The sequence below is a fragment of the Carcharhinus amblyrhynchos genome, unplaced genomic scaffold (assembly GCF_965287045.1).
Source record: "Carcharhinus amblyrhynchos unplaced genomic scaffold, sCarAmb.v2.hapA chromosome_116, whole genome shotgun sequence".
Classification (NCBI taxonomy): domain Eukaryota; kingdom Metazoa; phylum Chordata; class Chondrichthyes; order Carcharhiniformes; family Carcharhinidae; genus Carcharhinus; species Carcharhinus amblyrhynchos.
The window spans coordinates 433,794-452,355 of NW_027649856.1; the positions used below are offsets into that span (position 1 = coordinate 433,794).

Here is an 18,562-nt window from a genome sequence, read left to right on the forward strand (position 1 = left end):
ATAGAAAGCATTCTTTCTGGTTGTATCACAGCTTGGTCTGGGCTCCTGCTCTGCCCAAGACCGCAAGGAACTACAAAAGGGTGGTGAATGTAGTCCAATCCATCACGCGAACTAGCCAGCCATCCATTGACTCTGTCTACACTTCCCGCTGCCTCGGCAAAGCAGCCAGCATAATTAAGGACCCCACGCCCCCCGGACACTCTCTCTTCCACCTTCTTCCATCGGGGAAAAAGATACAAAAGTCTGAGGTCACGTACCAACCGACTCAAGAACAGCTTCTTCCCTGCTGCTGGTTAGACTTTTGAACGGACCTACCTCACATTAAGTTGATCTTTCTCTACACCCTAGCTGTGACTGTCACACTACATTCTGCACTCTCTCCTTTCCTTCTCTATGAACGGTATGCTTTGTCTATATAGCGCGCAAGAAACAATGCTTGTCACTGTGTACTAACACATGTGACAATAATAAATCAAATCAAATCAAGTAAATGGGCTACTCCTTACTCTGAGATGATGCTCTCTGATCCGAGACTTTCCAACGAGAGGAAACAGCCTCTCAGCATCGACCCTGTCGAGCCCCTGAGAATCCTATATGTCTCAATAAGATCACCTCTCATTCTTCTAAAGTCATTGAAACTAGAAGCAGAAGTAGACCATTCGGTCCTTTGAGCCTGCTCTGCCATTCATTCTGATCATGGCTGATCATCAAATTCAATATCCTGATCCCCCCTTCCCCCCATATCCCTTTAGCCCCAAGGGCTATATCTAATTTCTTCTTGAAATCACACAATGCTTCGGCCTCAACTACTTTCCAATGAGTAGAGGCCAATCTATCCAACCTCTCCTCATAAGAAAATCCCTCCATACCCAGAATCAAGTTAGTGAACCTACTCTGGACTGCCTCCAATGCCAGTGCCTCTTTCCTTAGATAAGGAAAGCGTTTGAGTACAGTACAGCACAGGAACAGGCCCTTCGGCCCACCAACTCTGTGCTGACACAGATGCCTCTCTAATCTAATATCTTCTTGTCTCTATGTGGTCCATATACCTCTATTCCCTGCCTACTCATCTATCCAGTGAGAAATATATTACCGTTCCTTCAGAGTCGCTGGGCCAATGTCCTCTCTAACAGCACTGTGGGTGTACCTACACCTCAAGGACTGCAGCGATTCAAGAAGGCAGTTCACCACCACCTTCTCAAGGGGATGGGCAATAAACACTGACCTTGCCAGCGACCACCAAGGGGGCGATGGAGTGGCCAAGGCTGTCAAAGACGCCTGGAAGTGAGGCGTGACGGTCCACTCGGAGGTGGAAAACTACACAAACTATTCCGTTTCACCACCTGTAACCTGACCAGGCCATGCCAACTCTGTTACAGAACTCCGGCTCGGGACAAAGTGGGCCATTGTGCTGATCCCAGCAGAGTATTTGGGAACTGGAAAGTTATATCAAAGGGAGACTTCAAAATTACCTAATATTTGCGGAGAAACCCTCAAGTGTTTGCAAGTCAGAGTTGCTAAACTTGATGCATGGCTGCCCCATGGCTCAATACATCAGAGACTCTCCGAGTGACAATCCTCATTCTCGCCTGCAATCCAAACCAACTTCACGGTATCGTGCAAAAAGAAAATGCAAGCGGCAGGAGCTGGAGGGGACAGCCGTCACAGAATGATTAAGTTTAACATGATCTGGGACTTGCCATCGAACGGGAGCAAGATATATAACTTTTATAGAACTAATTTTCAATGAACTGAGGCAACAAGCCGAAACAAGTCAACAAAGAGGAGGCCATCGGCAACACCTCAGCAGCGAACAGTTTTCAAACAGAGTCAGGGATGGAACAAGTTGGTGATCGTAGCGTCATGGTGTCACCAAGGAGGCCAATCAGCCCATTGGGTCCATGCTCCCTGTCCAGTCAGTCCCATTCCCCCACTCCATCCCCATGGCCCTGCAAATTTATTTCCAAGTCGAAGGTCTTATGAGGAAAGGCGGAGGGACTTGAGGTTATTTTCATTGGAGAGAAGAAGGTTACGAGGTGACCTAATTGAGGCATACAAGATGATCTGAGGGTTAGATAGGGTGGACAGTGAGAGCCTTTTTCCTCGGATGGCGATGGCTAACACGAGGGGACATAGCTTTAAATTGAGGGGTGGTAATTATAGGACGGATGTCAGAGGTAGGTTCTTTACTCAGAGGGTAGTAAGGGTGTGGAATGCCCTGCCTGCAGCAGTTGTGGACTCGCCAACTTTAAGGGCGTTCAAATGGTCAGTGGATAGGCATATGGATAACATTGGAATAGTTTAGGTTAGAGGGTCATTAGATTGGTTCCACTGGTCGGCGCAACATCGAGGGCCGAAGGGCCTGTACTGCGCTGTAATGTTCTATGTTCTAAGTGCTCTGGTTTCCTCCCACAGTCCAAAGATGGGCAGATTAAGTGGATCCACCAGTGCAAAGACGTAGGGTTATGGGGATATGCGCAGGTAAGATGCTCTGTCTGGTGCAGACTCGATGGGCTGAATGGTCTCTTTCTGCATTGTAAGGATTCTGTGCATTCTATCTCTACATTGTCTCACAGGCCATCAAGGAACCATGTATCTGGCAACCTCTTGTCTCTCGCCCTCCCCTCTCCATCTCCATAACCTCCTCCAGCCTGCAACCCTCCACACTCCTCCAATCCTGACCTCTTCTACACCCCTCTTCCAGCTTCGGCTGTCTGGGTTCCAAGCGCTGGAATTCCTAAGAGGAGAGATGGGCAGAGAGGTTTAGGGAGGGAATTCCAGAGCTCAGGGCACGAGGGGGGAGTGGCAAATAAGAATAAGAATTTTAAGAATCGAGGCACTGTTCAGTCAGGAGCGAGGCTGGGTCAGCGAGTACAGGGGAGGGCCGAGAGAGGGAATCAGTGTGTGTTAGGACATCATAATGTTCAGGGCTATGGGACAAGCACAGGCAGATGGGATTAGGTTTGAGTTCAGGTGTTTCTAATGTGTCAGTATGGACTCGATGGGCCAGAGGGCCTCTTCTGCACTGTATGATTCTGTGATCAGCAACAGATTTAGAGTGAGCATCAGAGACAAAAAAGTATTTGTAACCTGGTTATTGGAGTCACAGAATCCTTACAGTGCAGAAGGAGGCCATTTGGCCCATAGAGTCCGTACTGACTCTCTGTCCCAGGCCCTATCCCTGTAACCCCACACATTTACAACACTGGTCCACCTAACCTGCACATCTTCGAACACTAAGGAACAATTTCCCATGGCTAATCCATCTAACCTGCACATCTTTGGACTGTGGGAGGAAACCAGAGCACCCGGAGGAAACCCGCGTAGACATGGAGAGAATGTGCAGATTCCACACAGACAGTGACCCAAGCCGGGAATCGAACCTGGGTCCCTGGCGCTGTGAGGCAGCAGCGTTAACTCACTGTGCCACTGTGTCAAGTTCCCTTGTCCCGAGCCGGGAATCGAACCCGGGTCCCTGGCGCTGTGAGGCAGCAGTGTTAACTCACTGTGCCACTGTGTCAAGTTCCCTTGTCCCGAGCCGGGAATCGAACCCGGGTCCCTGGCGCTGTGAGGCAGCAGAGCTAACCCACTGTGCCACTGTGTCAAGTTCCCTTGTCCCGAGCCGGGAATCGAACCCGGGTCCCTGGCGCTGTGAGGCAGCAGAGCTAACCCACTGTGCCACTGTGTCAAGTTCCCTTGTCCCGAGCCGGGAATCGAACCCGGGTCCCTGGCGCTGTGAGGCAGCAGAGCTAACCCACTGTGCCAAGTTCCCTTGTCTCACAGGAAAGGGAATCTCTGGGTGGGGGGTAAGGGGGTCACTGGGAGGAACACAGAGTGAGGTAGAGGCAATACTGATTGAAAGAACAAAGTGACAGTAACCGAAAGCAGAGGGCAGACAGAGTGAAATGTTCCTTCAGTGAGACTCGATCGGGGATCGAGTGAATCACTAAAAGCCGCAGAAACGGAGTGAGATTGCCTGACAGCAGATATTCTGCCCCCGAGAACTTCTCTGGCAAATATTCACAAAGACATGAACAGGAAGCCCTCCCCAAACACAAATGATCCATGCAAAATCAATGATTTTGGTACAAATGAGATAGAAGTCAAAGGCAGGCTAGAAGAGTACAAAATAATGAAGTCCCGAGGAATGAATGGTATTTTATATCAATGTGCAGAGAGAGGCATGAACGAGGCATTAATGAACATGAGCAGGACAGTCGATTGAGTCCGATGGGGCAGACACAGACACCTTCAGCCTCATTAGCCCTCACTGGCTCCCAATCCGGCAATGTCTCCATTTTCAAATTCTCATTCCTCTTCCTTTGTTCACCATGATGATACGGAACAGGGCGGAGCAGGGCCTAAGGGCTGAATGGCCTGCTCCGACATCCAGTTTTTATTTACTCGCTCCTTCGGCCCTGCAAACCCTCCGCTCTCCTCCTACAATTCTAACATCTTGTGCATTTCCCCAATTTTAATCAGAAACAAGGGTGGGAGAGGGCCATTCGGCCCCTCGAGTCTGCTATGTCACTCACGGCTGATCTTATGGTCTCAACTTGACTTCTCTGTCTGTCTCCCATAACCCTCAATTCCCATGTCGATTTATAAAATCGGTCTAAGTCAGCCTTAAATATATCCAGTGACCCAGATTCCAGTGCTCTCTCCGGGAGAGAGAAGTCCAAACACCAACCACCCTCTGAGAAATCCAACCCTTTGCAACAAAGACCTTCCTAAGTACTTGGTGTATCTGCACGCCAACTCTTTCTGATTCACGTAAAGTACTCCCAGATCCTCCTGTACTGTCATATTCTGCAGTTTCTCTCTGTGTCCAGATCACCAACAACCTGTCCTGTCCTCCCATGCTGACACTATAGGTAAGAAAGCCCACCCACGCCTCTACTTTCTCAGAAGACTGAGGAAATTTGGCATGTCAGCTACGACTCTCACCAACTTTTACAGACACACCATAGAAAGCATTTTTTCTGGTCGTATCACAGCTTGGTATGGGCTCCTGCTCTGCCCAAGACCGCAAGAAACTGCAAAGCAGCCAGCGTAACCACGGACATTCTCTCTTCCACCTTCTTCCGTCAGGAAAAAGATACAAAAGTCTGAGGTCACGTACCAACCAACTCAAGAACTGCTGCTGCCATCAGATTTTTGAATGGACTTACCTTGCATTAAGTTGATCTTTCTCTACGCCCTAGCTAGGACTGCAACATTCTGCACTCTCTCCTTTCCTTCTCTATGAACAGTATGCTTTGTCTGTATAGCACGCAAGAAACAATACTTTTCACTGTATACTAATACATGTGACAATAATAAATCAAATCAAATGGATATAAATAATAATCTGTTTATTCTTCCTGCCAGAGTGGACCGCTCACATTTACTCACATTATACTCCACCTACCAAAGTTTTACCCACTCACTTAGCCCGTCAATATCCCTTTTTAGATTTTATATCCTCTTCACAACTTACTTTCCCACCTATCTCTGCGGACCCTCACCATTCGCTGTGTATAAACAATTTTCCTCGTGTTGTCTTTGGTTTCTTTGCCAAACACCTTAAGTCTCTTTGTCGACTCTTTGTATCCTCCTCACAACTTACTTCCCGGCCAATTTTCGTATGACCGGGAAACTGAACATTGTCTGTAGGACAAAGGCACCACAATTTCAAAAGGATGTGAAGGCCTTGGGATGGGGAGGGTGAGGGGGGTGCCACTCAACATATTTACTAGAACAATATGAGTTTAAGTTTATTTATCCCTGTCACAAAGTAGGCTTACATTAACACTGCAATGAAGCTACTGTGAAAATCCTCTGGTCCGCCACACTCTGACGCCTGTTCGGGCACACTGAGGGAGAATTTAGCACGGCCAATGCACCCTAACCAGCACATACTAAAGTTTATTTATTAGTCACAAGTAAAGCTTACATTAACACTGCAATAAAGTTACTGTGAAATTCCCCAAGTCGCCACACTCCGGTGCCTGTTCGGGTCAATGCACCCTAACCAGCACGTCTTTCGGACTGTGGGAGGAAACCGGAGCACCCAGAGGAAGCCCATGCAGACACGGGGAGAACATGCGGACTCTGCACAGAATCGAACCTGGGTCTCCGGCACTGTGAGGCAGCAGTGCCAACCACTGCGTCACCCCGTCCACAGGCTGGAAACTGAAAGCAATTAGTGGAAGAATTAGTGAAGAGTGTTTTTGACTCTGAGGTGGGGCGGGGTAATGTGGAAGTCTCTGGAAGGGTGGCACAGGAAGGAACTCCCATCATGTTAAAAAAACACACTTGGATAAGTACTTGAGCTGTGGTAACCCGGAGGAAATCAACGCAGACACAGGGAGAACGCGTAAACTCCACACAGACAGTGACAACAAGGTTGGAATTGAACCCGGGTCCCTGACGCCGTGAGGCAGCAGTGCTAACCTGGTAATGTTAGCGGGATGGGGAATGACGTTAGTGGGATGGAAAAGCTCGGGCTGTTCCCCGCAGGGTGGAAAAGCTGAGGGGAGATCTGCTAGAGATGTGAGTTTACAATGGAGTAAATAAAGCACAATTGTCTTCAATGCCTGAAGGACTGATAACCCATTAAAGGTGATGAGAAGAGCAAAGGTGACAGGAGTGTAAATTTATTAACACAACAGGTAGTTAGAATGTAACAGCTGAGAGAGTGATGGATACAGATTCAATCCTAGCTTTCAAAAGGGGAACTGGACAAATATGGAATTGATAGAATCCCTACAGTACAGAAGGAGGCCATTCGATCCATCGACTCTGCACTGACAACAATTCCACCCAGGCTGTACTGCCCTAACCCCAAGTATTTACCCTGCTAATCCCCCCGACATAAAGGGTCAACTTAAAATGGCCAATCAACCTAACACACACATCCTTCGGAGTGTGGGAGGAAACCCACGCAGACACAGGGAGAAACTCCACACAGACAGTGGCCCAAGGCCGGAATCGAACCCCAGTCCATGGCGATATGAGGCAGCAGTGCTAACTACTGAAATAGTTTAGGTTAGAACATAGAACATTGCAGCGCAGTACAGGCCCTCCGGCCCTCGATGTTGCGCCGACCAGTGGAACCAATCTAATGACCCTCTAACCTAAACTATTCCAATGTTATCCATATGCCTATCCACTGACCATTTGAACGCCCTTAAAGTTGGCGAGTTCACGACTGCTGCAGGCAGGGCATTCCACGCCCTTACTACCCTCTGAGTAAAGAACCTACCTCTGACATCCATCCTATAATTACCACCCCTCAATTTAAAGCTATGTCCCCTCGTGTTAGCCATCACCATCCGAGGAAAAAGGCTCTCACTGTCCACCCTATCCAATCCTTTGATCATCTTGTATGCCTCAATCAGGTCACCTCGTAATCTTCTTCTCTCCAATGAAAATAACCTCAAGTCCCTCAGCCTTTCCTCATAAGACCTTCCCACCATACCAGGCAACATCCTGGTAAACCTCCTCTGCACCCATTCCAATGCCTCCACATCTTTCTTATAATGCGGCGACCAGAACTGTACGCAATACTCCAAGTGCGGCCGCACCAGAGTTTTGTACAGTTGTAACATGACCTCACGGCTCCGAAATTCAATCCCTCTACCAACAAAAGCTAACACACCGTACACCTTCTTAACAACCTTATCAACCTGGGTGCCAACTTTCAGGGATCTATGCACACGTACCCCGAGATCTCTCTGCTCGTCAACACTACTAAGAGTAGTGTTTCATTCAATCATGGGACATGGTCAGAATTTATTACCCATCCCTAGTTGCCCTTGTTGAGAGGGCAGTTGAGAGTAAACCACATTGCTGTGACTCTGGAGTCACACGTAAGCCAGACCAGGCAGAATTTTGACAATCGACGATGGTTTCATGGTTAGCAATCGATTCTTAATGATAATAATTCACATGTTACAGATTCCAATCCCAGGGGAACAGCTAACTCAGATTCAATCAATTACAAATATCTGTCCCTCCCCATTTCCTCTCCATATTTTATGAAAGGATGACCTCATCCTGTTATACGTGGGAAGGGTTTGAGTTTTAAGGAGTCGTCAATCAAATCATCCAATTGGAGACAATTACACAGACAAATGTCAATCCTATGAATGAATTTTCACTTGGGTTTTATATATAGGTGTGTCCTTGGAAAGAATCAAGCCCTGGGAAGATATATATGGGGCTAGGACAACACAAGAACAGGAGGTCATTTAGCTCACCAAATCCCCCCAGGTGGCTCTCTGCAGCACCAGCCCAGCCGGTCCCATCCACCCCCCCTCTACCCATCTTCCCCTCTCCGCCATGATTGAACCTGTCACCCACGCTGTCCTGGGCAGCACGTTCCAGATCCTAACCACTCACTGCTTAAAAACAATCCTCTGGATGGCTTTGCTTCTTTTGCCAATTATCTTAAATGAGTGCCTTCCGGTTCATCAGATCTCTACAGCGCAGAAGGAGGCCATTCGGCCCATCGAGTCTGCTCCAGCTCTCCGACAGAGCATCTTACTCAGGCCCACACTGCTGTAACCCCATGCATTTACCATGGCTAATCCTTCACCCTGCACCTCCCGGGACACTAAGGGGCAATTCAGCACGGCCAATCCATCTAACCTGCACGTCTTTGGACTGTGGGAGGGAACCGGAGGAAACCCACACAGACACAGGGAGAACGTGCAGACTCCGCACAAACAGGGATCCAAGCCGGGAATCGAACCCGGGTCCCTGGCGCTGTGAGGCAGCAGTGCTAACCGCTGTGCCATCCTGGTTCTTGACCATTCCACCAATGAGAACAATTCCTCCCCATTTACTCTGAAGATTTTGAACATCTCGATCGAATCTCCCCTTGACCTTTCCCAAGGAGAACAACTCTATCCTTGCCAGTCTATCCAAATAACTGGAGTCCTCATCTCTGGAACCGTATTTGCAAAGTCTTTTTCCACAGCCTCTCTAAACCCTTCACATCTTTCCTGGGATAATACAGAGAAACAAGCCCTCTTTATCAGCTGAAGACTGAGAATTCCTCTTCCAACTGCACACTCAGCAGGTGAAAGCTAAGAGCCAGTATTAACACAGACGGTAACCACTTTGCCACGTCCACTCTCTGTCTCCCTCCGCCCTTCCCTCCTGCTCTCTCTCCTTCACCATCAGTATCGTTTCCACTGATCTTTCCCCTCGCTGTTCAGGATCACTTCTCTCAGGCCACACCCATCCTCCTTACAAAACATTCCGCGGAAGCCACCTCCTCCCCCACCCTCAACTCTTAACCATTCCCCCAAACTGCTGCCCACTCCCACATTCTACCAGCCACGACACCTCAGAGGTACTTCATTAGCTGTGAAGCTCATGGAGACATCGGGAAGCCTAGAAAGGTGCTATAGAAATGCAAGTTTCCCGTTTTCCAGGGAACATTCTTCCGAGTTAAAACATGCTGTTCATTCACATGTCGCTGCTTGACAAATACAAGGTGGGTCTTTTCATTATAATGTAACTGCTTCAATTTCCCAGTTAGTGCCCTTTTGATACTAGTAATTACCCACTTTCTCATGTGTGTGTGAGTGTCTGTGTGTGTGTGCGTGTGTGTGTGTGTGTGAGTGTGCGTGTGAGAGTGTCTGTGTGTGTGCGTGTGAGAGTGTCTGTGTGTGTATGTGTGTGTGTGAGTGTCTGTGTGTGTGCGTGTGTGTGTGTGTGTGTGTGTGTGAGTGTCTGTGTGCGTATGTGTGTGTGAGTGTGAGTGTGTGTGTGTGCGTGTGTGTGTCTGAGTGTGTGAGTGTGCATGTGAGTGTGTCTGTGTGTGTGTGTGTGTGAGTGTGCATGTGAGTGTGTCTGTGTGTGTGTGTGTGTGAGTGTGCATGTGAGTGTGTCTGTGTGTGTGTGCGTGTGAGTGTGTGAGTGTGAGTGTGTGTGTGAGTGTGTCTGTGTGTGTGTGTGTGTGTGTGTGTGTGTGTGTGAGTGTGTGTGTGAGTGTGTCTGTGTGTGTGTGTGAGTGTGAGTGTGTGTGTGTGAGTGTGAGTGTGTGAGTGTGTGTGTGTGAGTGCAGTCCAGCCATTTTGAATGAGTTGCATCATTTGACTGTCCATTAATGTCACGTGACTGTAAAGTGACTAAAATAACAGAGTGGGTGAAGAACTGGCTATCAGATCCTTGATGTGGAGATGCCGGCGTTGGACTGGGATAAACACAGTAAGAAGTCTGACAGCACCAGGTTAAAGTCCAACCGATTTATTTGATAGTAAACTCACTAGCTTTCGGGGTTTCCCTCTTCGTCAGGCCAATGGAGAGTTCTGGCCTCAGACAGAGCATATAACAGCACAGACAGTACGGTGCTCTGTCTGAGGCCAGAACTCTCCATTCGCCCGACAAAGAGGGAAACCCCGAAAGCTTGTGAGTTTACTATCAAATAAATCGGTTGAACTTTAACCTGGTGTTGTCAGACTCCTTACAACAAATCCTTTCCAAACTCCCAGCCTGTGTTCATCAGCCAACTTTGACATTCTTTTTGAAATTCTTTAATGGAATATGGGTGTCAACCAGCTGGACAGCATTTGCCCATCCCTAACTGCCCCTTTAACTGAGTTGCCTGCTTGGCCATCTCAGGGGGCAATTAAGAGTCAACCACATTGCTGTGGATCTGATGTCACGTGTAGGCCAGACCGGGTAAGGATGGCAGATTTCCTTAGAATCCCTACAGAGCAGAAGAAGGCCATTTGGCCAATTTGAGTTTGTGCCAACTGTCCTTACCTAACCACCCTCCTCCCCCCTACAATCCCCCCCACCATGCATTTAGCATGGCCAATACACCAAACCTACACATTGTCGGACTGTGGGAGGAAACTGGGGCATCTTAAAGCTGTCTAACAATTGATGGTAGGTTCACTATTACTGAGACTGGATTTCAACTCCAGGATTATTATTATTTCATTGAATTCCAATTCCGCCCTTCCCAAGGTGTTGGCATCCTTCCTAAAGTGAGGTACCCAGTTCTCTCCAGCACAGGCTGGACAAGTGGCATTCAGTTCCCTATCAATGTCTCGAAACCTCGAGTGCCACGTGAACAAAACATAAGATGGAACACGTGGCTTAGCCTCATATTAATCTTATCTCTCCATACTTTATTCTTCCCTGTTGACTGCACAGCCCGCCCTTCACAACAGAAAACCGGGATTACAAAGCACAGAGACTGGCCATTTGGCCCGAATGGTTCGTACTAGTGTTTACATTACACGTGAGCTGCCTCCCAGCACCCCCCCAACATCTCATCCCATCAGTAACCTGCTATCCCGTTCTCCCTTACGTTCATCCAGCTTCCCCTTCAAGGTATCTGTGCTACTTTCCTCAGTGTGGGAGAGCGTCAACATTCCCAGCTCCCCCTGCCTCGCACTTCTCCTGAATTTCCTACTGGATATATCGGGATCTGAAACAAGCCCAAGCTATAGCTTACTCATTAATACATCCCACGATATGTTGCGTAATATCTCCCTCCGCCTGGCACCTTAAAAACATAGAAACTAAGAGCAGGATCAGGCCATTCGGCCCTCGAGCCTGCTCTGCCATTCATTCTGATCATGGCTGATCATCAAATCCAATATCCTGATATTGTTATTGAATGATAGAGGTTTACAGCATGGAAACAGGCCCTTCGGCCCAACTTGTCCATGCTGCACTTTTTTTTTAAACCCCTAACCTAGTCCCAATTGCCCGCATTTGGCCCATATCCCTCTATCCCCATGTAATTGTCTAAATGCTTTTTTAAAGACAAAATTGTACCCTCCTCTACTACTGCCTCTGGCAGCTTGTCCCAGACACTCACCAACCTCTGTGTGAAAAAATTGCCCCTCTGGACACTTTTGTATCTCTCCCCTCTCACCTTAATCGTATGCCCTCCAGTTTTAGACTCCCCTACCTTTGGGAAAAGATTTTGACTATCTAGCTGATCTGTATCCCTCATTATTTTATAAACCTCTATAAGATCATCCCCAAGCCTCCAGAGAAAAAACTCCCAGTCCATCCAGTCTTTCCTTATAACTCAAACCATCAAGTCCCAGTTGTATCCTAGTAAACCTTTTCTGCACACACTTTCTACTTCGATAATATCCTTTTTATAATATTGGGCCAGTGGATTGACGAATGGAGATTAATTTAAATAAATACAAGGTGATGCATTTTGGTAGATAGGATGAAGGCAGGACTTACTCAGTTAATGTGGGATATTGGGGAGAGTTACAGAACAAAGAGATCTGGGAGTACAGGTTCATAGCTCCTTGAAAGTGGAGGCACAGGTGGACAGAGTGGTGAAGAAGGCATTCAGCATGCTTGGTTTCATTGGTCAGAACATTGAATACAGGAGTTGGGACGTCTTGTTGAAGTTATACAAGACATTGGTAAGGCCACACTTGGAATATTGTGTGCAATTCTGGTCACCCTATTATAGAAAGGATATTATTAAACTAGAAAGAGTGCAGAAAAGATTTACTAAGATGCTACTGGGACTTGATGGATTGCGTTATAAGGAGACGCTGGGTAGACTGGGTCTTTTTTCTCTGGAGCGTAGGAGGCTGAGGGGTGATCTTATACAGGTCTAGAAAATAATGAGGGGCACAGATCAGTTAGATAGTCAATAGAACCCTACAGTGCAGAAAGACGGCCTTCAGCCCATCAGGTCTGCACTGACCACAATTCCACCCAGGCCCTACCCCCATGTCCCTACACATTTTACCCACTAATCCCTCTAACCTTTGCATCGCGGGACACTAAGGGGCAACTTTTAGCACGGCCAATCAACCTAACCTGCACACCTTTGGACTGTGGGAGGAAACTGGAGCAACCGGAGGAAACCCACGGAGACATGAGGAGAATGTGCAAACGCCACACAGACGGTGACCCGAGCCGGGAATCGAACCCGGGTCCCTGGAGCTGTGAAGCAGCAGCGCTAACCCACCGTGCCACCCAATGTCTTTTCCCAAAGGTAGGGGAGTCTAAAACTAGAGGGGAGCCTAAAACTAGAGTCTAAAACTAGGGGGCGGAGAGATACAAAAATGTCCAAAGAGGCAATTTTTTCACACGGAGGGTGGTGAGTGTCTGGAACGAGCTGCCAGAGGTAGTAGTAGAGGCGGGTATAATTTTGTCTTTTGAAAAGCATCTGAACAGTTACATGGGTAAGATGGGTTTAGAGGGATATGGACCAAATGCGGGCAATTGGGATTAGCTTAGAGGTTAAAACAAAGGGTGGCATGGACAAGTTGGGCCGAAGGGCCTGTTTCCTCTATAACTCTAATAGGGTGACCGTGAAAAATTAAGGAAATGATACCCCGCTCCACCCCCCCAACCCACCCCGAGAAGAGAGCAACCCCCAACTCCTGATGCCCAGTAGCGGAAAGGGGAGGCTGGCACCCGTCGCGAGGGTTTTGGTAATTACCTCCTCCGGTTGTGGCGGGCTGACTTTGGCCATGGGGGAGACCTGGGGCGTTTTCAGGTGGCTGTTGGTCTCGGGGGGCAGCTCGGAGTGGACGGTCTGGACGTGGCTCTGGAGCTCCGTCTCCGACTCGAACTTGACGTTGCAGTTGAGGCAGCGGGTTTTGAGCGCGCCGCCCTTGCCCTCGGCGGGGCTGGGGTTGGAGGCCTGCCGGCTGCCGTTGAGGCTGGCGCTGATGGCGGCGGGGCTGACGTGCTTGTGGCCGTTGACGCAGCTGGCGCAGAGTCCGTAAGGCAGCCCGTTGATGTCCAGCTTCACCAGGTCCTGCTTCGAGCGGAACTCCTTCAGGCACGACGCGCACTTGTAGAGCTTCGGTGGCGGCTGTGTGCGGACCGCGGGCTGCACGCCGGAAGCAGAGCTGGTCTTCTGCATGTGGAAGGTCCCGTGGATCTTCAGTTCCAGGGTGGAGGTGACCGTTTGCATGCACACCACGCACCGGAAGCCAGTCAGCGAGTTGCGGAGATCTGGGTGCATCTGACAGTGTTCCAGGAACTCCTCCTCGCACTTGAGGGGCATCTTACAGATCCGGCAAGTCCCCGTGTCCAGGCTTTTGCTGTGGGTCACCTTGTGCTCGGTGAGGGTGAGGAGGGAGGGGAATCGCTCGCCGCAGATGGGGCACATGTAGTGTTTGACCGGCCCCAGGTGGGTCTGGGTGTGCTCGCGCAGGCCGCTCTCCGAGAAGAAGGTCCTGGAGCAGACGTTGCACTTGTAGTTGCCCTTGATCAGCTCGGCTTTCTTCTTGACGATGGCGCTCTCCCCGGGCCGGATGTTGTGGTCGCGCAGCTGGTGGTTCTGCAGCAGCGAGTCCATGGTGTAGGCCGCCCCGCAGATGTCGCAGGCGTACATGGTCTCCGAGGTGTCCACGTCCTCCTCGCTGCCGTCGTGGCTGTTGTGCGCCTCCTGGTGGTTGGCCAGGATGCTCTGCAGCTCGGCCTCCTCCTTGTGGGCCTGCTCCGCCGGGCCGTTGGAGCCGCAGTTCTGGGCCTTGGCCTCGAAGATGCAGTGCTTCTCCCGCAGGTGCTTCTCCAGCAGGATGATGGCGTGGAAGGCCTTGCTGCAGAACTTGCAGTTGTACTTCTTGCTGTGGGTGGTGATGTGGCACTGCAGCTCCACCTCCGTGCCAAAAATCTCGCCGCAGAAGATGCACTTGTGCATCTTGCCCTGGTGCTCCAGGTGGTTGTGCTTGACGTGGACCTGCAGGTCAGCCTCGCTGCGGAAGTCCCAGTTGCAGGAGGTGCAGCGAAAGACCTTCTTCTCGTTGCTGTGCTTGACGGCCAGGTGGAGCTGGATGGAGACCTTGGAGTCGAAGACCTCCTGGCAAAGGGTGCAGCGGAAGAAGACGAAGGTGTGCATCTCCAGTAGGTGCTTCTGCAGGTCGTCCACGGTGGTGAACTGCTTGTCGCAGCTCTCGCAGATGTAGTAGGTGGAGGTGATGGTGAAGTGGACCGTCACGTGCTTGAGCAGGGCCTCCTGCGACGGGAACTCCTTGCTGCACTGCGGGCAGGCCAGCCTCTTCGCCAGGGCGCCCAGGTGGCCCTTCAGGTGGGCCTGAAAGCTGTCGAAGGTGGCAAACTTGGCGCTGCACTGGTTGCAGCAGTACTCGCCGGCCACGTGCGAGGGCCCCGTGCTGCCCCCGCCGTGCGCCGCCTTGACGGCGCTCTGCTCGACGCTGAGCGGGGAGAGGGGGCTGGTGGCGCGGCTGGATTTCTTGCTGCCGTTGTTGTAGCTGAGGGCCAGGGGGATGTTCTTGTGGTTCTCCTTGACGTGCTTGTTGAGCTTCAGGACGTTGTTGAAGATGGGGGAGTTGGTGCAGTAGGAGCAGGAGTACACCTCCATCACTGGGTCCTTGGGCACGCCCAGCAGGGGCGAGTCGAAGCGGACGCTGCCGGCGTCCGCGTGGACCTGCTGGATGTGCTCGTCCAGCGAGGCCTCGGTGAGGAAGCCCATCAGGCAGTGAGGGCAGAAGAAGGCGTTGCTGTCCTTGGTCACCACGCTGCTGAAACTGTGGGAGCAGCGGATGTGCTCCTGCAGGCCGTTCAGGTCGCTCAGCACCTCCGAGCAGAAGTTGCACTGGTACACCAGGGAGGGCAGCGCCGAGACCACCAGCGGGGGCGAGTCCTGGGGCCTCTCGTGGACCTGCCGCAGGTGCTCGTTCAGGTTGTAGAGGGAGGGCAGGACCTCCAGGCAGAGCTGGCAGGTGTGCGCCTGCTCGGGCTTGTCCAAGTGCATGGTCTTCAGGTGGATTTGCAGCACGGCCAGGCTGCCGAAGGTCTGCTTGCTGCAGTACACGCAGCTGTAGGTCACCTTGGCCTGCTTGAGGGCGGGCGCCGTCCCGTCGGGCAGAGGCTGGGCCACCCGCTTCTTGGCCCGGGGCTTCGCCGGGTGGGAGGCCACCTCCAGCATGGTGGAGCTGTCCACCGAGAGGTTGGAGTCCGGCGTGGTGCTGGACACGGAGGTGTAGCCCACCGTCACCATGGAGGGGCTGTTGCTATGGTTGCTGGGCTCCGGCTGCTGGTGGTGGCCGTCCATGTGGGCGTAGAGGTCCTCGACGGACAGGAAGCGCTCGGAGCAGACGCTGCAGCAGTTGCCCTTCTCCTGGGCGTGGGCCTGCTCCATGTGGGCCAGGAGGGCGCCCTCCTCGGTGAAGAGCTCGGGGCAGTAGACGCACTGGAAGGCCGCCCGGTCCTCCGAGGGCGAGCACTCGGGGTGGCACTCGGCGATGTGCCTCTGGAGGTCCTCGGGCAGGTCGAAGCCCTCCTCGCACTGGCTGCACTTCTGGGCGTCCCTGAGTTTCCACTCCTCCAGGCGCGAGAGGGACTGCGAGCCGTCCTTGTTCTTCTCGTGCACCTGCATGTGCCCGTGTAGGGAGCTGGAGGTGAGGAAGCCCCGGCGGCAGATGGCGCACTTGTAGGGCTTGCTGGAGGTGTGGGTCTTGAGGTGGATCTTGAGGTGGTCGCTGCGGGAGAAGGCCGCGTCGCACTCGCTGCAGTGGTACTTCTTGTCGCCGGTGTGCAGCTTGACGTGCCGGTCCCGGCTGCGCTTGTGCTTGAAGAGGCGGCTGCAGAAGGTGCACTTGAAGGGCAGCTTGTCGCTGTGGCTTTGCTCGTGGTGTTTCAGGTAGCTGAGGCGGCTGAAGGACTTCTCGCAGAACTGGCAGGGGTAAGGCAAGCCGGGCCCGCCTTCCTCTTCACCGCAGTCACAAGCGTCCCCGTGGTTGGGCGAAGCGTGGTCCTTGCTGGAGGGGGATGAGGGGGGCCACGAGCAGGTGGGGTCATCCTCTCCGTCAGCACCATCTGCAAACAGAGCGACAGGCGTCAAAAAAAACAACAACCCCTCTCTCCGCCCCTCCACACGGTTAAACATTCCAGCAGCAAACCAGCGCCTCTCCTTACAGTGAGACTGAGGAATGGGCCCACCTCGCGCTGAGCTGATCTTTCTCTACGCCCTAGCTAAGAACATAAGAAATAGGAGCAGGAGTAGGCCATCCAGCCCTTCGAGCCTGCCCCGCCATTCAATAAGATCATGGCTGATCTGTCGTGGATCAGTTCCACATTCCCGCCCTCTCCCCATAACCCTTAATCCCCTCTCTTATCAAAAACCCATCAACCCGCGTCTTAAAAATATTTAGCGAGGCAGCCTCCACCACTTCAACGGGCAGAGAATTCCAGAGATTCACCACCCTTTGAGTGAAGAAGTTCCTCCTCAACTCCGTTCTAAACCGCCTCCCCTTTATCTTGAGGCTGTGCCCCCTAGTCCTACTATCCTTTCTGAGCGGGAAGAGTCTCTCCACCTCTATCCTATCCATCCCATTCATCGTCTTATACGTCTCAATGAGATCTCCCCTCATTCTTCTAAACTCTACAGCTACATTCTGCTCCCTCTCCCCTACGAATGGTATCATTGACAGAAAGGGACTGGAATGGCAGCACAGTGGTTGGCGCTGCTGCCTCCCAGCACCCGGGATCCGGGTTCGATTCTGGCCCTGGGCCACCGTCTGTGTGGACTTTGCGCGTTCTCCCCATATCTGCGTGGGTTTTCTCCAGGTGCTCCGGTTTCCTCCCACAACCCAAAGATGTGCTCTTAGGCAGATTGGTGTTAACAAATTGTCCCTAAATTAGTCTTCCCCTCAATCTGGTCTCCAATGTGGAGTGCCATAAGCATAGACAAGGTTCATGGGTGGAAGAGGGGACTCAATGTTAAAATGGTGGCGCGGGCTCGTTGGGCCGAAGGGCCTGTTTCCCGTGCTGTGCTGTTCTTTGTTCTTTGTTCCTCCAGTTTCTTCCCACACTCCAAAGATGTGTAGCCAAAAGAGAAAATCTCAGCAGGTCTGGCAGCGTTAGTAAGGAGAGAAAAGAGCCAACCTTTCGAGTCCAGGTGACCCTGTGTCAAAGGGTCATCTAGACTCAAAACATCAGCTCTTTCCTCTCCTTACAGATGCTGCCAGACCTGCTGAGGTTTTCCAGCATTTTCTCTTTTGGTTTCAGATTCCAGTAATTTGCTTTTATCCAAAGATGTGCAGGTTAGGTGGATTGGCCGTGTTAAACTGGCCCTTAGTGTCAGGAGGGCTAGCGAGGATAAATGCATGGGGTCAGGGAATAGGGCCTGGGTGGGATTGTTGTCAGTGCAGACTCAATGGGCCGAGTGGCCTCTTTCTGCACTGTAGGGACTCTATGATACATTAAGCTGATACTTCTCTACACACTAGCTACTGGGTGGCACGATGGCACAGCAGTTAGCACTGGTGGCTCATTGCGCCAGGGACCCAGGTTCAGTTCTGGCCTTGGGTCACTATCTGCCCAGAGTCTGCACTTTCTCTCCCACAGTCCAGTGATGTGCAGGTTAGATGGATTGGCCATTCCCCTTAGTGTCAGGGGGACTAGTTAGGGTAAATGCGTGGGGTTATGGGGAGAGGGCTTGAGTGGGATTGTTGTCAGTGCAGACTCAATGAGCCAAATGGCCTTCTTCTGCACTGTAGGATTTTTATGATTCTATCTATGATTCTATGACTGTAACACTACATTCTGCACTCTCTCCTTTCCTTCTCTATGAACGGTATGAATCTCTGGAATT

General features: G+C 51.2%; 1 protein-coding gene across 5 annotated transcripts in view; it reads right to left on the reverse strand.

The window, feature by feature from the left end:
- Positions 1 to 18,562, reverse strand: part of znf521 (zinc finger protein 521) — a 424,137-nt gene that overhangs the window by 295,869 nt on the left and 109,706 nt on the right. For 3 of the 5 annotated variants that reach the window (XM_080183013.1, XM_080183010.1, XM_080183012.1), the window contains exon 1: positions 13,436 to 16,455. In XM_080183013.1, the coding sequence (XP_080039139.1) occupies positions 13,436 to 16,345 (2,910 nt within the window). In that variant the 5' untranslated portion in view covers positions 16,346 to 16,455. Of the gene's footprint in view, positions 1 to 13,435; positions 16,786 to 18,562 lie in introns of those variants that run through there. The other 2 variants (XM_080183011.1, XM_080183014.1) reach the window with 1 other exon arrangement.